The sequence below is a fragment of the Aphelocoma coerulescens genome, chromosome 9, assembly GCF_041296385.1.
Source record: "Aphelocoma coerulescens isolate FSJ_1873_10779 chromosome 9, UR_Acoe_1.0, whole genome shotgun sequence".
Taxonomy (NCBI): domain Eukaryota; kingdom Metazoa; phylum Chordata; class Aves; order Passeriformes; family Corvidae; genus Aphelocoma; species Aphelocoma coerulescens.
The window spans coordinates 6375208-6395710 of NC_091023.1; the positions used below are offsets into that span (position 1 = coordinate 6375208).

At 48.3% G+C, this 20503-nt stretch overlaps 1 protein-coding gene across 2 annotated transcripts in view; it reads right to left on the bottom strand.

Annotated features, from left to right (window-relative positions):
- Nucleotides 1-392: 392 nt before the first annotated feature.
- Nucleotides 393-20503, bottom strand: part of ITM2C (integral membrane protein 2C) — a 31565-nt gene continuing 11454 nt past the window's right edge. For both annotated transcript variants that reach the window (XM_069024413.1, XM_069024412.1), the window contains 5 exons: nucleotides 9995-10132; nucleotides 7863-8051; nucleotides 7454-7564; nucleotides 3971-4121; nucleotides 393-2722 (listed from right to left, as the gene is read on the bottom strand). In XM_069024413.1, coding sequence (XP_068880514.1) covers nucleotides 2631-2722; nucleotides 3971-4121; nucleotides 7454-7564; nucleotides 7863-8051; nucleotides 9995-10132 — 681 coding nt within the window. In that variant the 3' untranslated portion in view covers nucleotides 393-2630. The remainder of the gene's footprint in view (nucleotides 2723-3970; nucleotides 4122-7453; nucleotides 7565-7862; nucleotides 8052-9994; nucleotides 10133-20503) is intronic.

Sequence of the window (20503 nt, forward strand, 5' to 3'; positions counted from 1 at the left end):
GTTTCTGTGTTGAAATCCAGCAGATGGAGAACCAAGGCTGAGCACAAAGATCCAATGCCCACTAGCCACCCAAGCAGCAGAGGTATCTGGCTGCTTCACAGACCTCAGTTGGGCGACTTCCCCACACAGGCTACTCTTGGGTCTCCCAGGGATGTGCAAGGAGAGGGGAAGAGCCCTACAGAGCTGCAGGCATGGGCAGCTCCCCAGCAGGTCAGCCACATCTCCACACAGCTCTGCCATCACTGTGGGGAAGGGCCTCCCCACTGCAGCACCCTCCCACTGCCCAGCTCCTCGATCCCACTGGGCTGGACCCTCCAGCTGCTGCCTCCCATGAGCAACAGCTTTGTGGAGGGCATGTTCTCCTCATTCCAAACAAACACACACTTTACATGTCAGAGGTAAAAGATTTTATTATCCCATGGGTTTTTTCTAAGAAGTAAGATTCCCACCAGACAAAATATACAAAGCATCTTATGTTTTCTTTCTAGACAACTGCATTCTCATCCTATGGAACAGTGACCACATTAGTTCATCCTAAAGAACCAAGGTTTGTCCTTACAGCTGCGGGATTGCACAGTTAGCATATCCAATGACCAGTTAAATCATGCAGAACCAGAGGGGAGGGGAAGAGGCCTGTATGCTCACCTGAGTGCAGGCTTAGGCTTCTAGAAATGAAGAGAAACGTAGGGCTTAAATTTACCAGTTACTTCCATTAAGTGAACCAATTCTCTGACCCACTTCTTGTCATCCTCTTGGCAATTAAAGGCTGGGGCTAGCAGCAAGTTATTGCTGGGAAAACACAATGCTAGAAAACTAAATACCCATCTGGCAGTGGGAAACTTTCCATATCAACCCCTGGTAATTCTTCATTTTACATCAAGCTTAAAGCAGAATGAAACCAAAGTGTCCTCCTCTACTTGATAGAAATTAATGTTTATAGCTATGTTTATATAAAATAATAAATACTCAGCCTCTAAGGACATACTAATTCCTACTGCATTAGATGGCCATCCTGATATCCTGTTTTGTTTTCATATAATTAACTCACAGAATTAACACTCAAAAGTTTAAAATATATTAATTTTGTGTTTTGGTTCTGCTGAGTTAATGACTGTACTTGCATTTACTTTATCCTTCCTCTTCCAAAACAACAAACTCATTTCAACAGATGGTGAACAAGTCCAGATTTGCTGGAAACCAATTAACAACAATGTGCCAAGTGGAAACTCACCCCATTCTTTCAAGCCAAAAAACTGCCTGCATTTCAAGAACCTAATTAGTTTTAACTATATGGAACAGAGGGAAGAATATTTAATTACTCTGCAATTCTTCTGTCTAACAATCAATAGAAATGCAGTTTTGTTCAAACAATCTCTCTGCAGTATATTGATCAGCTGAATCTTGCCTTGTATCAATATCTGTACCACAATGGTGCCTGCAGATAATGCAGCTGGATTACAGTGATTACTATCAAAACAGCTTCCACTGGAGGAGTCACACAAGAATACACACTGTTAAAAGATTTCAAAAATCTGCTTCTTCACTTGCCAGTAACTACCAGTTCTGCTGCTGACACCACTTGGTGTGCAGGCATGGCACCCCATCCATACACAACTCAGGAATATGGATCCATGTGAAAACAACTCATCCTCCCAAGCAAGCAGAGCTGGCCAGGACAGACACGAGGCTCCATCTGCAGCCACAGCCTACAGATGGTATATCATTGGGGCTTTAGAATCTTGCATTAAAGACACACCTCTATTTACTCAGGCAGTGTGACAGCAAATCTGCCCAGGATCCACAGCAGCTGCACCTGTGTGTTAAGAAAAAGAGCTACAGAGCCATGCACTTCAGCCTCTGCTTTGTGGCTGGAGAGCAGTGACATGCTGTGTCATTCATGTCATCCCCCACCCACCTCATTGCTCCTTGCCCTGTCCTCCTGCCTGCCCTGGACACCCCCCAGGACCCCCTGCACTTTCAGCTGAGCCATGTCACATTCAGGAGGAGCAGGTCAAAAAAACAGCACACAGGAGTTGCTTTCAGTGTTTGAAAATCTGGTCTTAAAGGGGACAACACACAGCAAAATGGGACCACCACAGCATGGTTTGGGCAGAAACCTTCCCTCTGCTGAGCTCTCCAAATTGCCCTGTCTGTAGCCTCACAACTTTACCTTTCCTCAGTGCACCTGGTTTACGTCATGATATCAGCACCAAAATGGAAATCCTCCTCTTGTGCATACACCCTCTCTCCCAGTGCCAAGGCAGCATCAGAGCAATATCCCAGCCTGAAACTGCTCAGCCAGGAAAAGAGCACCTATTCCCAGCATTCCTATTTCTCAGCCATCCCTTCTACCTAAACCTGCTCCCAAAAGAGATTTCCATCCCGTGGTGTGGAAGAAGCTGCATCTACCCCTAGGTTATCTTTGACCACTGTGTAAATTTAAGCCCAGCAAATGTCTTGGGTAGGTAGCAGGGAAGAAAGGGCCACAAAGGACCCCAGAGGTTAGAGCTGCACAAGCTGGGGGGAGTATAAAAAGTAGCCAGATTACCATGTCTAAAGAGAGGGCTGAGAGCATGTGTGTGCATGTGTGTGCAAGCAAAGCCAAGGAAGGTTACATCTGGAGAGTGGCTTCATGACTTTTGGCAGATAACAGTTTCGACCACAAAAGTGTTTTCAAAGTGACGAATACGATGACAGTTTCCAGCCTCACGTCGACTGATACCTAGAAGGGATTTAAAGAAAGGAGAAAGGTGAATCAATGAATGATAATCTGTAAGAAACAAAGCAAGGAAGGCAAGGAAAGCAGATGAGATGCAACTTCTGAACACTGAAATGCAGGAACAACACAGCCCATACGGAAAGCAGCATTATCTGGTCTTTGGAAGAGTAACAATCTTCTCTAGGATATAGTCCTCCAGTAAGAGCTGTCATGGGCTGAAGGAGTCATCTGGGAACAGCTGGTTTCAGCTGACAGCATCTCAGTGTTATCTCAGAGACCAGAAAGCCTCAAGAAGTCAGCAGAAGTCACAGGCTGGTACAGACCACAGCCCTGGATGCAGCCAAGAAGTGCTTAAAATAGCCACTTCCTCTGCAGCTGTTTGTATCCCTGCGTGCCTGATCCTGCTGTGGCCCCAGCCTTGGGTAATGCTGCCCCACGCCCTTCAAAGGCGGGGGTCCTCAGCTCTGGGCAGCTCTGCCAGGCAGCTCCTCCCCCCCTTACAGCAAACCTGTGGTGCCCTGATGACAAGCAGGACCGTGCCAAGGCTCCATGGGAGCAACAACCAGTGTGTGCCAGCAGTTCCTCCATGTCAGTGCAGCTCCCATTGGGAAAGCACCGTCAGCTACAGCCATGGTGACCTCTGCACCCTGAAGCTTCCCCAGAGATCCAAACCCAACTGACTACAGGTCCGTGTTTCAGGTGAGCCTTTAAGCATACCTTAAAAGCAAATTAATATTTGGTATTAAAGAGTATTTTGCAGCAATGTTACCATTTGAATATAAGGTACATATTGCTGACTTCTGTGAAATCATTTTTACACAGTCCAATGTTCCCTCTTCACAATGCTTTCCATACTATTAGGAACTTAATTAATTAAAGACAATTTGGAGATCTAATCTGCTCTGAATAGCTACCACTGAACCGGGTGCCTTCATTAGGGAAATTTTCCAAACAGTTCCCAACAGCACTGCTATTAGTTCAGCCCCAGGAGCCCATGTGTAAATGAATTGCTGGCTCCTGCAACCATTTTTGCAAGGTTTCTATCAGGCTGACGGATGACAGAAACACTGCAGTCAGCACCCACTTCCAGCAGCATCCTGAAGTTGAGTTTAGATTAATTGGATGGGGAACACCTTGAGGGAAACACCCACAGGGAAACCCCCACTCTGACCATGAAGAAGCCAGCATGGCTGAAGCAGCCAAAGCGGGGCTGTGATGTGGGGGTGAGGCAGGACAAGGCAGGGCTCTCACGTCTGCGGGTGCCGCGCCGCCGCAGCCGGTACGTCTCCTTGCCGCTGCACAGGCGGTAGATGAAGGAGCCCAGCTGCTCCATGTCACTGACGTGCTCCGTGGCGATCATCTCCTCCTGGATTATGTACGTCTGAGGCAGGTATGTCCCTTTCTGAAACAACACAATTTCCACCAAAATAAGGCACAAACACTGCTATGATCTCCTCCCTGGATGCAACTGTTTCATGCAGAGCACCACGGACAACCAAACTGCAGAAAATTCATTCACTGTTGGAAGGCTCAGGCTCCACTTACTGAGGCCAGTTAACGTGTGTCCTTGTCCCTGCAGGAAACTGCCCCTTGATGCACACAAAACAGATCAGATCCAAAAATTGAATGTTCACGTAGGGGATGAAGTCAGCATAGGATCAACCCTGTTATAAACTGACCCAAATTTCAGAGCAGGATGCCCAAAACTGTAACTCTGAGAGTACAAGAAACCCATCTGGAGAGGAATAAAAGCTTAACCAAAATTCCAGAAACTCCACTGAAATGTGCATTTTACATTTACTTCAAAAGGCAAAACCTACAACCACCAGCCAAGCTCAGATTCCAACACTCCCCCCTCCTCTCTGGTCCATTCAGCACGGCCACAATGATGTCCTGCCCTTACTGCCCACAGGGATGGGGACTAGAGATGGGCCATGGGCACCACATTCAGAGAAGAACTGAGCTCTCCACACTCTTTCATTGCCCCAGGAATGTCTGGGGCAGTGACATCCCTGCTGTTGGGGTAGAGGCCACTAAGAAGAGCAGGGTGATGAGAGGGGTGTCATGGCAGAAAGCTACCAGGGGATGGAAAAAATGGGGTTTCTATGTGCACCCCAGGGATGGAGGTCACACCTTTCCCTGCAAGAAAGAGATCAGCTCAGCACTGGAGACTCTCTGCAAGCTCATTCCCAGGTGCTCAGGGCATCTTTCAAGTTTGGACATCGCTGTAGCAACAAACAGCTGTGTAACAAGTGCAGTTTGGGTCAGGGGGCACTTGTGAGTAGATGCTAACTAGATCATGAAGCAAAGAGTCACCTCTGGTCCTTTTTCATTAAGAGAGTCAAAGAAATAAAAGAACTGTCAGACTCTGGGGCCAAGGTAAGCATAATCAAGGTGAAAAGCAAGCAATAGCAGCACCATTTCAAATACCACCTCTTCTGTTTCCCAGGACTGGTTATCTCCACAGAGACATATCTGGAAACACACTACCTTAACTCAGCGCTGTGTTGCTGGGCTGGCACAGCCAGGTGGATCAATAAGGCCATCCTCTAACATTGCAGGATTAGACAATTAGTGCCAGTTTGTACTGCACTAACACAACAGTTCTGCAAGAAATCCCATTATTGATTCTCTGGGGGAGAACGCAGGGAAGGCCATGAGATACGTGCAGTTACTCGCAGGGGCCTTCAGGGTAACAGCCAAGAGCACACAATCCAGTTTCTTCACTGTCTCAGATTTAAATATCTGTGGCAGGTGAAGGGGGGATCACCACTCCTCCATCGCAGGAGGAGGCCTGTTCTGACGCAGGCCCGTTCACTGAACTGTCACACCTGTACGGAATAAAGCCTGAAAGAAGCAGGCACAGGGCATGTGGCAGCCACTCTGCAAAGGGGAACCCTGGCACCAGGCTGGCCGGGAGGAAAGAGCAAAGGAGGTTCACCAACTCCCCATGCTACCCTAGTCTGCTGGAGCAAACCACTGGTGTTAATTGCTGGACTGTGATTTGATTCTAGAAACAGGACTGCAGTCACCAAACAGCTCCAGAACCAAACCTTCTGCTGGAAATTAGTCTCATTCATTTGGGACTTGACTGCATTCAGAGACGCAAAGAAGGCAAAAATCTCCAAGTCCAAGGACCAACAAACCTCACCCAGCATTCAAAAAGCAGCACTTTTGAGCAGCGGGGCAAGTCATAAGGTCATCAAGATCCTCCCTGCAGCTTGAGCTTTCTGCCTGACCAGCAAGGCCCCCCCCACATGTGGCCATGAAGATTACAGGCCCACAGGATCATAACTAATTCAGCTAGGGAGGAACCTCAGGGCTTTATCCCATCTGGTCTTGAAAACCTTCAAGAATTTCAAGGAGGCAGCACAACCTCCCTGGGCACCCTGTTCCACTGCTTCACTGTCCTCCTCATGGTGAAAAACTCTCTGAGCCCAAAACCAAGCTAACCACTTTAGAAAAATGTCTCTAAGGTACAGGTTAAAGCCTCCTCAGGCAGATTGGACACTACTGGACACCCATCTCAATAATTAGGAGGTTATTTAAACCCACACCTGCTTTGGGCTCTTCAAGCACATAAGACTACTTTAATTGTATTGTTATCCCCTTTTTAAATTCAATGACAGTGCATCATTTTCACTGACCCTGAGTTTTTATCTGTTATTTTAGGATGTGACCAGCATTCCCAATCTCTCAGTTGTTTTCTCTCAGCTTGTGCAATCCTGCCTTTTCCATTTCCCTCTGCCCCAGGGACTGGTCACCTGCCACGGTCAGATGCTGTGACAGGTCTGGAGCGAGTTGTAAGTAAATGTGTATTGCACCCCAGCAGGGTTCTCAGCACATTTGCCAGACAGTCACAGTGCATGAAATTGTAAGGACTGCTAGGGAACAAACTGGGAGTTTGACAGGGACTGGAGATCAGGCATCTCTCCAGGCATAACTGCTTGCCTCTGAGCTTAACCGCTGCAAAGTTCACCACACTGCACACAGCAGAAAGCAAGCAAAGAGAATTTAGGAAAGAGTAAAAATTAGATTATCTTTTTTCCCCCCTTTCTTTTAAACAGACCCTCATAGGAGTGATAAAAGACCCAGGCTCAGTGCCTTGATTTACCTGCAGAAGACTGAGACAAATATGTACCTTTTGCAATCTGAAAAATCCTATGCTTTTTTCCTGCTGTGAAGATTAAAGAGTATTCTATTTTAAGATGGCTGCTTTTAGCAGCACAGGCTTCTGAACTGAACAAAATCGCTGGTACTAAACCCAATTAATGCTGGCTGTGAGCACAACTGCATGAGCCCAAGCCTGGTGCTGCAGCACAGCAGGGAGGGCAGCACAGATTCCCCCCAAAAAGGTGAATGCTGAAGGCCTGTTCCTCCCCAAGGGACACTGAGAGCTCTGCAATTGGCAAACCACAGTAGAAACCACAGCAAGAGTGAAAGGCAGGAAATTTTCTTTTTTCCCTTGATTCCTACAATCAGTAAACACCACAGGGAAGGAATCTCCTGCTTCTCTGTGCTCCCTGGTCAGGCTGATCATCATGCCAGCGCTACTGTGCTGTCTGCAAAATCAGTATTTCAGCTAAACCTGCTGAAGCCTTCACTCTACATGAAGACTCAGGGCCAAGGCTTACTTCCCCAGACACGGCAGTTTTGATTTCCCAGGAGCTGCCAGCTGGCACCCAGGAGCCAACTCAAGGAAAGCATGCAGAACAAGCAGGACTGCAGCTGTACCTTCACGTTGACCAGCAGCTCCCACAGGTTGCGAGGGGGCATCACGATGGTGGTGTTCAGCTCGATGACGTAGCACTTATCCAGCGTAATGTCGTGATACGCTGTCAGACCCTGTATTCCAAGCACAGAAATTACACAACTGAACCCCTCTGCAATGAAATGCCACTGTGAAAATGGGTGAAAAGAGGGAATTCAGGGAAGACAGGAAACTGTGTTAAACAAACCTCCCTACCAAGCAAGTAGAACAGGTTGGAAAAACTCAGAGAGGGTCTTGGGCAGGAGGACAGCTCAGGAATAAGACCATCATGGATGTATATGACAACAGTGACAGTGCTAGGCCATGAACACAGAGCTGGTGCACCCAGCTCAGCCCCATGCTATGCCCCCAAAGGCCCCAGGAGCTCCTTACTCTCTGGAAATCGTGGATGATGTCTGCAGGGTCGCTCCCTCCAAACTGGGGCACTGGGACATTGATCTGCTCGTAGTTCTCTTCAATGTAAATCTTGACATCTTCGTGCAGCTCCAGCTGCCCTTTGAAGGGCGAGTACAGCGAGTCTTCGTACAGGACACCGCAGTGGAACACGCTCTCACGGGGCAGCTGTGGGGACAGATCCAGGCAGAGGTACAACACACCCCTCCCCCAGCAGCTACAGCAAACATGGCAAGGAGCCTACCCATACTGGGTAAAACATTCATCAGATGCTTGAAGGTATTTCAAGATCAATCTTTTTACCAGAAAACATTCTTGATGAACCTAGTGCAAACTACCCTTGTGAAATGACCGCATCCCACTTCATGCTAGCCAGGTCCAAAAGGAATAAAGAATTCTCTGTGGGGTTTCACAAGGAGTAATTCAGAAAGGCAAACTGACTGTCTGCAAGCTCTTAAATTTCCTAACCAGGCTGTTCACGTCTCTCCATAGCCATGGCTTCCAGTAACTGCATTTTTCTACAGGAAGAATAGAAACTTGGGCTGAGCACAGCATGATTTCCAGAGGCCCTCGTATCTTGGAGTGGCAAATGCAGCAAAACAAAGTGGATTCACCTCACAGTAAAACAGGAGCTGCTGCTCTCTGAGCAACCTGGAAAGAGTCCCTGCCCATGGAAGGGCAGTTGCAAGGAGATGATCTTTGAGGTCGCTTTCAACCCAAGCAATTCTATGACTCTGTGATTCTCCAGAAGCACAACGTACGGGCAAAAAAGCTAATGCAAAGTGAGCAATCAGGTTAGAGCATGAGGATCACAGGGAGGAACTGCAGCCATGGCAGACTGAGATACGAAGGTCCCATTACCATGCTCCCCATAGCATCTCTGACCGTGTGACTGGATATTAGCTGCCACTTGGTATCACAGGCAGCAGTTGGGGTGACACCAGGTGGCCCCAAATGGACCAGAGGGCATTTCTCAGAGCCATTCAGCATGTGCCAAGAGCAGGTTATTGACTGGGTGATGGACTGAACACTGTCCACAGCCGGGCCGATACCTTTCCCTCAGGGCCAGGGCTGCTTCTAGGGAAGTGCCTCCACCAAAAGCCCTGTGACAGGTACCCTCACACTGGGACAGGGGTGTGTGTGAGGGGGGAGCAGCCCTGGGGCTGTCACAGTGTTCCCAGATCAGGTGTAAATGAGAACAGGTAATAAAGCACTGATGATTCTTGAAACAAAGACTGCAAATTACCTTGACAGCAAGGAAATTTATGGAGAAAAGGAGTAGATAAAAAGACTCTTCTGCTGAGTGGGTAAGTGCTGGCTGCAGTGATGAAGATGAAGGCAGCAGTGGTCCTGGGAGAACTCACTCACTAATAGCCACTCCACAGAACAGCGAGGGCTCCGGTGCAAATCAATGCTCTGGGGTTTCTTGGCTAAACACTCAGCAAGCTAGAGCTCAGCAGTTTCCTCCTTAAAAAGCAGCTCTGCCCTGTCTCATTCCCTGTGTTCTGACCCTCCACAGTGCTGCCAGCCCAGTGCCTCAGCCAGGCCAAGCCAGGCTTTGCAAAGACTATGTGGAAGAAAAGGTGCTGAATTTAATGGAGGCTGAGGGCTTACTTTCTATATGATCTCCCACTTACTTTTTACTTCTCTGCTTGTTTTATTAATAGCAGCACCTATTTTTGTTACACCTACAGAGTTTTTCTGTGCTAGAGCCTACAAAACCTACTGCAAAAAGCTGTTCCTTTGCCTGTACCCGCCCCATTCTCTCCAGGCTTGTTCCCCTCTCACAAGCCATGCTCTCAGACTGCCGTACCGTGGACAGCAGTGACAGGGGGTTAAAAAGGTACAACTGGCAGGATATTTTTATGGAGTTAGAAAGCAAGCAAACCAAAGCCATAAGGGAAGGGGAGGGTTTCTGGAAGGCCCTTCCTGGCATTGGGGATGGAGGTCAGCCTGAGCCTACCACTTAAGAAATGCCTCATCTGCAGTGCCCAGCAACCTGGCTCCTGAGTTACCACAGTGCAGGGCAACAAAAACCAGCACCACCTCTTTCACAGGTGGTCTGGCTGCTCGGGCTGATGAGCCAGAAGTGCTCCCCAAGACACTCCTACCTGGGTGATGAAGAAGTATCTGTACACGTACATCGATGCAAAGACCAGGCCCAGCAGCAGCACGAGGAGGCCCATGGTCAGGTAGCACACCCCGCTGAGCGATGACCTGCGGCCCTGCGCCGTGGGGGCCGGCTCCTCCTGCGAGACAGGAATGACAGCACCCGTCAGCTGCTGCCCCCGGGCACCAGGCAATCTGCTGCTTCATCCAAAGGCTTCATGCTGTGCAATGAACAGGGCAGGCACTGCCCTGAAAAGCTACTTCACATCTCACAACAGTAAGACACTTGAGCATTTTGCCTTCCTTACCCCAGATACACATATATATAAAATAGATACATTATATACATATATATTTATATGTATTGAAAAAAAAAGCGTGTGTGTGTGAACATACACAGACAGATGTATAATCAGCTTCCCACCAATTGTTCAGAACAAAGACAAGCTTTGTTTCAGAGGGCGATAAAGATTGACCAAAAAAAAAAAAATCAGGAACTAAGAGTTCCTGGCTACTGAATGTAACAGCATTTATGTACTTGTAGTCAAACATTTTTGAAATGCTGCCACTCTTGGCAGAACTTCTCATTGGAAATTTTTGTGGTAGGAATTACTGGTCCCAGAGAGGCACCTCCTGGCCCTGCTGGGGTGAGCTGACACAAACAGATGGGCTGATCTCAACTTCATTTTCAAGCACGTTCCAGCTCCCAGGAATATGGACAGAACATCAAAAGAAAACATACCTGTCCTTTTCAGAGTGCTGCCCAATCTATATAGACAGTAGCCAGCTCACCTGGTCACAGTGCTGAAAACAGAGGGCAGTGCAAAGGCAGGGTCACCTCCTGGAAACAGCTCATCCCAACCTATGATGCTCTTGTTTTTACTACCAAAATAACCCTTCAAAATGTTAAGCAGGAGGATGTAAGGCCTTTCAGAAGCAGATGAAAGAAACTGGTTCAGAGATGCCCCAGTTTCCACACAGAAGAGCTGAAAGCTGCCCTCAGCTGAGCAGGCAGGCAGGGGAGAGAGGCACCAGGGAGGGCTCTTGCAGATTAACTCCCTCTGTGCAGTTTGTGATCTGATGGGTTTGACTAGACAGACACTCTCTTCACAGCTACTGGGAGACTGGTACAAACGGGAGGAACAGAGTGAAAAGCAAACATCAGCCTCTCATTTCTAAGGTTCATCACTTCTTAAAGGAAGAGATGTTTCTCCAGAATAACACAGCCAAGACCCACAGGGTGGTACCAGTGCTGAAGCCCCAACGGGACAGGCCCCTGGGTCCCTGCCTGGTAGCATGAGACCAGCTCTGCCCAGCTGAGCTGGCAGCAAACACCTCTTTCCCCTTTCCCTACCTTGGAGCAGCCCTCACGAGAGCAGCAGTTCAATGCCAGGCTTGAAGGCATCATTCCTGTCCCAGGCTGGGACACCCCAGCATCATGGAGGCACTCGTGGGGACCCTGGCACGTAGGGATTCCCTGCTCCTCCCCTGCACCTAAGGTCCACTGAGATGCAGAACAGGGGCAGAGCCAGGAGCCTGCAGCCCCTCTCCTACCTGCTCCACTCCCAGCCAACAGGCTCCTCCAGATACTGACTTTTTTATTCCTAGCCACATTCAGCCTGATAACTGCCAAGACCAAATTGCATTGGGAGAACTACAATTCCAGCACACCTCCAGGAGAAATTAATCTACATTTATTTCTCCTTCATCCCAGCTGCTGAAAGATCCACAGCACCTCTATTCACCACCAGCTCTCTGCACTGAAGGATCACTGTAATCAGTTCGCTGCTGCTCCTCCAGCAAATAAAGGGATGAGCAAGCTGAAAAATATCACATTTTCCCTCTCCTTCAGCAGGCAATGGGCAGCAACTCTGACAAGCCACAAAGAACAGAAAAAAAGAAACAAAGAAATCACATTACTAGAGGAAGTTTAAAGGCTCTCTGACATGAACCGCTAGGACAGGAAAGTCATGCTGGATGTCAAGTGTTTCACAGAAACAGCTTTCCCCAGATACTTGTCATCACAGAAAGAGTGCAGACAGTGGGGGTTAAGAGGAAGCAAAAGATGTCCAGGCACTGAAGCAAGGCTGAGAAAATGTTTAATGCTCTGCAAGTGAACCATATGCGAAAGGTGCCAGGTTGCCGTGACGGTTAATGCACTGCTCGCTTCCGCGGCAGGCTGCGAGTGCTAACTCCATGCAGGGCTGGGACAGAGGGTTCATAAGGACACAGCAACTCAAGGGGCAAAAAAAATACTCCCACTTAAAGAAAAGCTGTGTTTGAAGAATGGTAGGGACGGGGAAATAAGCCCTCAATGGTTTGCTGCTTGCTAGGGTGGCTCCGTCTTCTTTGCATGACCAAAGACACTGGGAGACATCCCATCTCTCACTGCCAAAGATGAGTCCTGCTCCCTACAAAACATTTCTGGCTTCAGGAAAAATGCCCAAGCTTTGTGTTTTGGGAGAATGTGGGAGAAGCAAAGCAGAGCTTTGCTCTGGAAGAAGTTATTAAACACTTGGGGAAAAAAACCCAAATAAACCCTCAGATTCTGAGGGACGAAAGAAAAAAATCAACAGCAACCATTCTGATGGAACAGAAATTTAGGCAGTGAGGTTAAGAATGCAGTCAACCAGGCCAAGGGGAACAGTTAGCACAGTCCTGCAAAATAGTGCATAAAAATCACCTGAAAAAACCTCACTAGAAATGTGTGTCTCCATCCCCCAGCCCAGCAGATGAAAAGGCCACCAGCCTTTATCACTCTGAAAAAACGACAATTTAAAAGCAGCTATGCCAGTCTGCACCTCGGCTTTGGGCTGGAGGCATCCCCAGCACTGAGAGCCCATGGGTGGAGCAGTGCACACTCTGCTCTAACAGCTCTTCACCCAGGATAACCAATCTTCACCAGCCTGGAAAAATCCAAGAAGCTTGTTCCACAGGCTGCTGCCCTGCTCATGCTGCTACACACCTCCTTTCCCACAGGATCCCCACTGCCTGCAGTAGCATTATTTACAAACAGGATACTCTAAAAACCAGAAAATCCATCACAGCTGACTTCCATCTCTTCTTGCCACTCCCCAGCAAGGGGAGAATAAGACTAAGCAGCAGAGTATTCCAGAAGAGCAGTTCAAGCTTTCAAGACATGCATGTCCAAAGGACAAAAATCAAAATATTAACACACAAAAACACTGTACATTCACCAGATGTTTAACAATATTCCAGAGGATTCATTCATCAGACACACTGCTTGCAACAGTGTGCAAAATCTTATTAATTTTCTGCCTTGATCAAGCCTGGGGGTTTTTGGCCAAAAGGAATGGCAAAGGTTAGGGTCAAAACCATCCCTGGGCAAAGGCAGGGACAGGTACTGCAGCTGAGTAAAGGGGCCTTCCTCTTTCGTTGTTTTAAACACAATATTCCAAGAGCTGGACAGATTTTACACAAAAATGAACATAAGGCACTTCCTCCCCTCCCTGGGCTGTGCATAGTACAAACATTCATTTGCTTCTCCATGAATAAACAGAAGGAAAAGCAACAGCAGTGGCAGAAGGGCAGCATGTCCACGGTCCAGGCACTACAGATGTGCATGTGGGGAGGATGCACAGACAGATCCCTGGCTCTGCAGAGTACCCCACTGCCACTTCAGGCCAGGGAAAACACTGCCACTCCATGCAGTGATCCTTTCTTTGCTCCATTTTTCTTGGCACTGCCACTTTGCTGACCCCACAGAAAGAGCTGGGCCAGCTCCCTTTCCAGTGGACAATTTCAGAAGAGGCAGTGGGTAGAGTTCCTCTTCCCCTGCATGGGCAGTGGGGGAAAAAGCACCCACCCGTCATAAAGAGCACCTGCACATCTTGGTTTTTTGCCTGGCATTGTCCTGCTAATCCCTCATTCCACTGGGAAGAGTCAGAGGCAGCTCCACGCACAAGCCTGAGCTACCAGACATGCTGACTCTGCTCCAGTTTGCAAGCACGATTGCTTTCAGACACTCAAGCCAGTGCCTGGCAGCAGACAGGATATTGGAATATAAAAAGGAGTTCCTTTCCTTGGATAAAATGGCTCTTCACTATGACTCAGTGCCCTGCCAGCTCATGAGGCCAGCACAGGAACAGAGCACAGGCAGCAAATATCCAAATGGGAAAGGATGGAGGGATGATACAGACCCTGGGGTAGAGGAGGCTTGAAAGTAGCCTGAGGGGGAGAGAAAAGTCCTAATGCAGTCTTTGTGGATTTTCTTTGGAATTTCAGGTCTTGCCTAAGACATGATGAAAATGGCTGGTGTCCTGTTATCCCTGTTTGGTACTGAATGGTTAAGGAACAGTTCTCCTACAAGGGGGTAGGGGACAGAAGCCTGGCTGGGCATGATGTCTGGTCCAAGGTTTGGAAATCAAGTTCAAAAGCCACAGTGAGTCAGAGCAAGGAAACCTCCCAGGCACCTACAGCTGAGCCACCCCTCCAACTTCACAGCACCGAGCCTTTGGACACAACACTGGAAGAGCTGTTCACAAGAACAATACCTGGTGAGATGTTGCCTTTAGAATTTCTCATTAATACAGTAGAAGGTTATAAAAATAGAAATGTGACATTACTGCTCCTTCATCACCCATGTCTTGCTGAGATGACAGAAGTAAGAATATTAAAGGTGTCATGTCACACCTTGATCCCTTCCTGAGTCACACATTGCCTCAGCAGAGATGGGCTCAGCTCATGGCCCTTTTCTGCCTCTTCAGCTTTGGAAACAGCTCTGGGTCCTCCACAAACCCTTTTTCCTGCATTTCTGAAACACACGGATTTGAAATCTTTCATTTTAGGTTGTAGCAGAGCCTGACAAACAGGGGACAGAGATTGGCAGGTGTCTAAATATACACCCCCAACAGGAAAAGAGGCATGGGGTGACTAAAAATAGTAGATGTGATTTTGATGACTGACAAGTGAGGAGAGAAATGCAATGCAAAAGGATGCAGTTTGGAGAGCAGTGCCATCTAAAATATGTCATCGCTCTCTGGGACGTTGTTCAAGGGAGCAGCAGCCTGAGCTCTCAATGTTTAATGCACTGACAACTGCAGACACTGCCATGGCTTCCTCAAAGGATGCAGGCTCCAAACTCAAGAAACCCTCATCAGAACAACCTACCTTACACCTTGCTGTTTATCCATTTCTGGTAACAAAAGGCCAATATGGACTATGGGAAGAGAAAAAAAAAACAGTTCAAGGTCTCTACCTCCAGAACATCAAGTCCCATATTCACAGCAAAATCAGTTACTGCCTTACAAAACATAAGGACTTGCAATAGTGGCACCTCTACTGACTTAAAGTGGAAAAACCCCACAGCTGATTGCTGGAAAACTGCAGTGCTGCCACAGTAGGCGTAAGCTGGAATGGGCTGACCTCGCCTCGCCTCAGATGTGATGGCTTAGCTTTGAGTGTCACCTCTTGGGAAAGTGATCGCCATGCCTGTACCAAGAGCCTGCTTGTTCTGCACATGAAGCAAAGCCCTCTCATCCACCCACCCCACTGCCAGCACCCCTATTACCTGCAGGTGCTGGGCACTGCCAGAACTTACTCTGCTCCCCTGCTCTGGGAAAAGCACTGGAGAGTTTGTGGGATAAACTGTAAGGTGAAGAAATCCAGAGCTGCCTCCCAAAGACAACCATGTCTGTACTCAGGAATTCCAACATAGGGGAGCTCAGAGGTGGAGAGTCCCCAGGGATGTCCAGAGCAAGCTGGGGTGGCCATGCAGGCTCCAGACTGGAGCACCTGCCAAGCTCTGGAGAAGGGAGGTGAGAGACTACACACAGGGAAAAAGGCAGACGAAGGAAGACAAGACAATGGAGAGGAACAGAGAGGTAAAGTACCACAGCAAAGGCATCCTGGCATCCATCAGAACACTCCAAAGAAGGCTCCTGTGCCAGACGAACAAAAGAGCCCTGTCCTCAAGAGCAGTTATGCTTGCAGAGAGGAGACGAAGCACAATGAGGAGAATACCAGATGAGCCCATGGGGGAAGACTGCCTGAGCAACCTCCCTGGCTGAGGGATCAATGCTCTGCACCAGCAATGAGAGGCCTCTCAGGGAACCCACACATGGAAAGAGAGCCCTTCCAGGCTGAAGAGCATTTCTGATGCTCTAGGTCAGAAAAGGGAACATGTGCATACGTACACAGACAGGAACACACACACACACACACATATATATGGCACACAGTTTCCAAGGCAACCGAAGTCCCTGCTCAAGTCCTTGAGCAGTGCTTGCACCGGCCACCCGACAGCATTTCCACAGAGAACACAACTGATGACTTTTGGACTCAAAGATGCCTGGAAGCAAAAAAAAAAGAAAAACCAAAAGCAAGCCTGTAATTAAGAGACTATCACAGCTGAAGGCAAAAAAGTTGCAATAAATGAATCTAATCACACCTTTGAGTGACACCACAGCACGTGACTAGCAACAAAGCCACCTGTCTCAGGAGTCATTTCACAGCACTAGAAATTAGAATATCAAAAACAACCACTGGCTAATTAAAACCCCCAGCTTTGTTGCCGTATGACAAAGACAGCAGGATGTTAAAAATGCAGCCTAGCATGTGGGAGCTCCTAAGCACTCAGTGATCATATTTTCCTTCTCCCTCATCAGCAAGAGAGATATAAATCCCCCTCTTTTCTCCTTTTTTCATCCCTTTCTGGAACTAAGGGGCTGTTTCTCCTCCCTCTTTGCACAGGGGTGAGGAATTAATTTCCTTTTTTTTTTTATTTTGGTTTTTTTTGGCAGAGGCACAACAACTTCCAGCTGGAATGATTCCAGCCTCCCTCTCCTTTTTCCCAGGAGTACAACCATTCAGAGCATTAGCAGAGCCAACAAAGCCCCTTGTAAAAACAAGGCTATTCTTACCAGGCTCACAGCTGAAGCCCTGAGCATCATGTTGAACAGAGAGGCAAAGAGAAAATAAACAGCTGTGACAAAGTGGCAAAAAAATGTCCCAACCTGGGCTTTTAACAGCCTGACTGCCAAAATACTGATTCTGATAAACACAGCCTGATTTCCAAGCCACTCACTGCAATGATGAGGTAAGTCAGTCCCTGCCACGGAACAGCTCCAACAGCACAGCTAAAAGGCTCTGGAGCACCTGGGCAGACCTCACCTGGGAAAGGGAAGGAGCCAGCACAGCCATATGAAGGCCATGGGTTTTTTAGGTTTTTTTTACAAAAGACTCCCTGAAGTGGGAGGTGGCATTAAAAGAATGGGAATTTTCCCCAGGATAAGAATGGAGGTTAAGCTTTGGCATCGGGTCTCAAAACCTCTCTAGAGTGATGAAAGGCAAAAGGCAGCTCAAGCAAGAGCGAAGCAGAGCAGCTGCTCTGGGAATAGGGGAAGCTCTTAAATGGAGAGGTTGGCAAATTTAAAGAGAGACTTGACTCAAAGGTAAAGACCTATCAGGTGGGCAGACACCTGACTCCTTGAAAGACCTCTCACAAATGCCAAAAATATTCAAGAACACTGCGAAACTGAGGTAAGGAAATGCCACCAGCTTTCAGCTTGCTCTTGGTATAACTGAGTCCTCCTTCTCCTCCCAGGTGAAGGGAAGAGAAGCTGCTACCAAAACTAGTCTGTTTGCTTCTACCATCATGCATGGCTTGGAAGAAGCAAGCCACGAGCCTGAGTCCCCACCAAAGTGCTGAGCTGTCCCTCAGCATGGGAACAGGACACACACCCCTTTTCCCAGACTGCAACTATACAATTGCTCCCACGTAAAACAAACCCACCTACCAACCCATTCAAGTGGCCCAGGCAGCCCTGGGCACAAGCCAAGAGAGACAGAGGCTGGTTTTGCAAGAGGTGTGAAGAGCTGGGTGCTGCATCAACACATTTGAAAGCAGAAAATGTAACAGCAAAAAGACACATCAAAAGGTTTCACATTATTTCACCTGAAGTTTTTCACCTCTAGCTTATTTTCTCTTTGCCTGCCTCTCTGTTCAATATGATGCTCAGGGCTTCAGCTGTGAGCCTGGTAAGAATAGCCTCTGGATGCTAATGAAGCACCAGAGCTGAGCAACAGCTGGGCCCAGGACTCACCGGAACACTGCCACTGGGCTCTAACACTGCTTCTCCTGGAGAGCTCCATGTCTGGAGAGCTTTTAGGTGTGTACAGTTCAAAATCACAGCACCCACCTCAAAATTTCCACAGTCAAAGCAGACAGAGATGGTCAAATCAACCATTCTGGATCTCACCAAGAGCAAGCCAAGCCCTGCTGATCTGGCTGTGGCCAGTGAAGCCAGCACTGTCTCTCCTGACTCTTCCTCTAGATGTGACGGATTCCCAAAAAGCTGGAAGAAAGGACACAGCCATGTCAAAGATGCCCAAGAACACCTAAGGGCCTGCCTTCTGCTGGTTCTGCAGACAAGAGGGGCAATCACAGCCAGAAACCTGCACTGATCCCTCTGAGCAGAGGGGCAGAGTCCAGCATCTCCTGGAGGTCAAGTTCAATCATCTTCAAGGAACCAGACTTCAGGTTATAGCATTTGCTTCTTCCCTGAAAATCAGGACTTACATAGTGTCACACCATAAAATGAAGTCACTGCTCCCTTTTGGAATACTGACAGCAATTATCTCTTCTCCCAGCAACAGCATAGGAAAACTCTGACAGTCAATCCTACACTTGAAAATTTGCCACAAAGAAATGGTGTCTAGTTTAAAAACAGCAAGAGAGAGGAGGCAAATTTACCCTTCTCTTTGTTGTTCAAACTGACTTCAAAGGTAGGGCATGGCACCAAGGAAGACAACTCTGAAAAGCAAGTGCAGAGAGATGAGTGAAAAAACCCAGCACCCTCACACAGTCCTTCCTCAAATGGTAACACTGGCATTAAAAAACCCCAAAACATTCCTAGGTTCTCACACATCACTTGGGAAGAAAATACCCGTCTACAAGTGAAAATGCCTGTTCCCTCTCCTGTAAACCTGGTAACAAGCAAACCTTTGGCACCACAAAATCAGGAATTGCAGAGCGGCGCACAAGGACCCCTCATCCTCCATCTCTCCAGACCTGGCTGCAGTGCTCTGCTGGATGCAGCTCCCTTCTCTGGGCAGCCATACACACCTGCCAGGCCACCCTCCCCAGACAGCCAGTGAGCAGCATGGAGCAACAGGGTGAGGCAGCATTCTGCTCATCCCCGCAGAGCCCAGGGCTCCTCCAGCAGTGCACGGCAGGCTCCTGTCCTGCAACAGGATGGGCAGTGCTGCAGCACTCACACGTGCAGGGTGTGCAGCAGAGCTTCTGCCCCATACTTACTTTTGGTTCATTTGTACCCTTTGAAACTCTACTTTTTAAAGGTATTTCTTGGTTTTCTGTGTTTTGCCACAAAAACCCCACCAAAGCTGCTGTGCCCAAAGTGGGTAAATGCAACAGGTTCTTCCCACATGAAGAGCTCCTCCATGCAGAGCCAGGCTGGCTCCGGCTCTCCCCCAGCTTTGGGAGAACACACACCTCTAGACAGATATTTCCAGTTCCTCTGTCTCCAGCTCTTCAGTCTACATCTCTTTGGTGAAAGACAGCTACATGTTTCAAAATTCAGTTGCATATATAATGTTTCTGCTTGGAATAGACATTCTCTGTCCTAATCCCTCCACCAGTTTTAGCCAGATCTTTTGTCATGCTCAGCTGGAATATCAAATATTCATGTTCAGAGTCCAGTAAGACACTGAAGTCTAGTAATTCATTATAGCAGATCCTGCAAGGGTCCAGAGACATTTTTTTTTTCCCCAACTCAACTTCTTCCTCTGCTTCCAAGGCATCCCCAAACCACAGAGACCCCAAACCAAATGACAATGCTTCTCTTTAAGCTGACAACTCCGTACAGGCCACAAAAAGAAATCATCACTTCAGCCCACGTGGTTATAAGAGAGTGGGGCAAAGACCAGGAATAACCTTCTGTTACAGGAGGCTGCTCCTTAAAATTAGGATCTACCATATTCAGCTCCCTAAGGCTGAACGCAGTGAGAACCCCTGCAGCTCGAGAGCCTCCAGCCTGGACTCAAGCCTGCAAACATGTCAATGAGCACAATCAATCCACACTGCTGCCAGCGAGTCGTCCCCCCCCCCCCCCCCCGAATTTATAGCTTGCTTTGTGAAAAAGCCTCTTTAAAAGACTTTTCCTCACATCCTCTTCCCTTGCCATCTGTCTCCCACCTCACAATATTCTGCAAAGAAGTCGCTCACAAAGCCCAACGTTGCACTGGCACAGCACTGTCCACAGGCTGGTATGACTCTGCTTTATGTGCCCAAAGAGCCACTGCTCCTCCACCTGTCCCCTGAGCTGGAACCCAGCTCTGGAGCATCACTGCTCAAGGTACACCAAAATCCCTGGGAGGGCCAGAAGTGGCATTGCTGCCTGTCCTGCTGCCACCATGAAGCACTAATCCTCTTGGGCTTGCTCCGGCAAATGCAAAGCATTCCCAGCTGACCGTGCCCAGCTGAGCATCAAGGAAAGGCAGCGGAGCAGGGACACAGCAACAGCCCCAGCAGT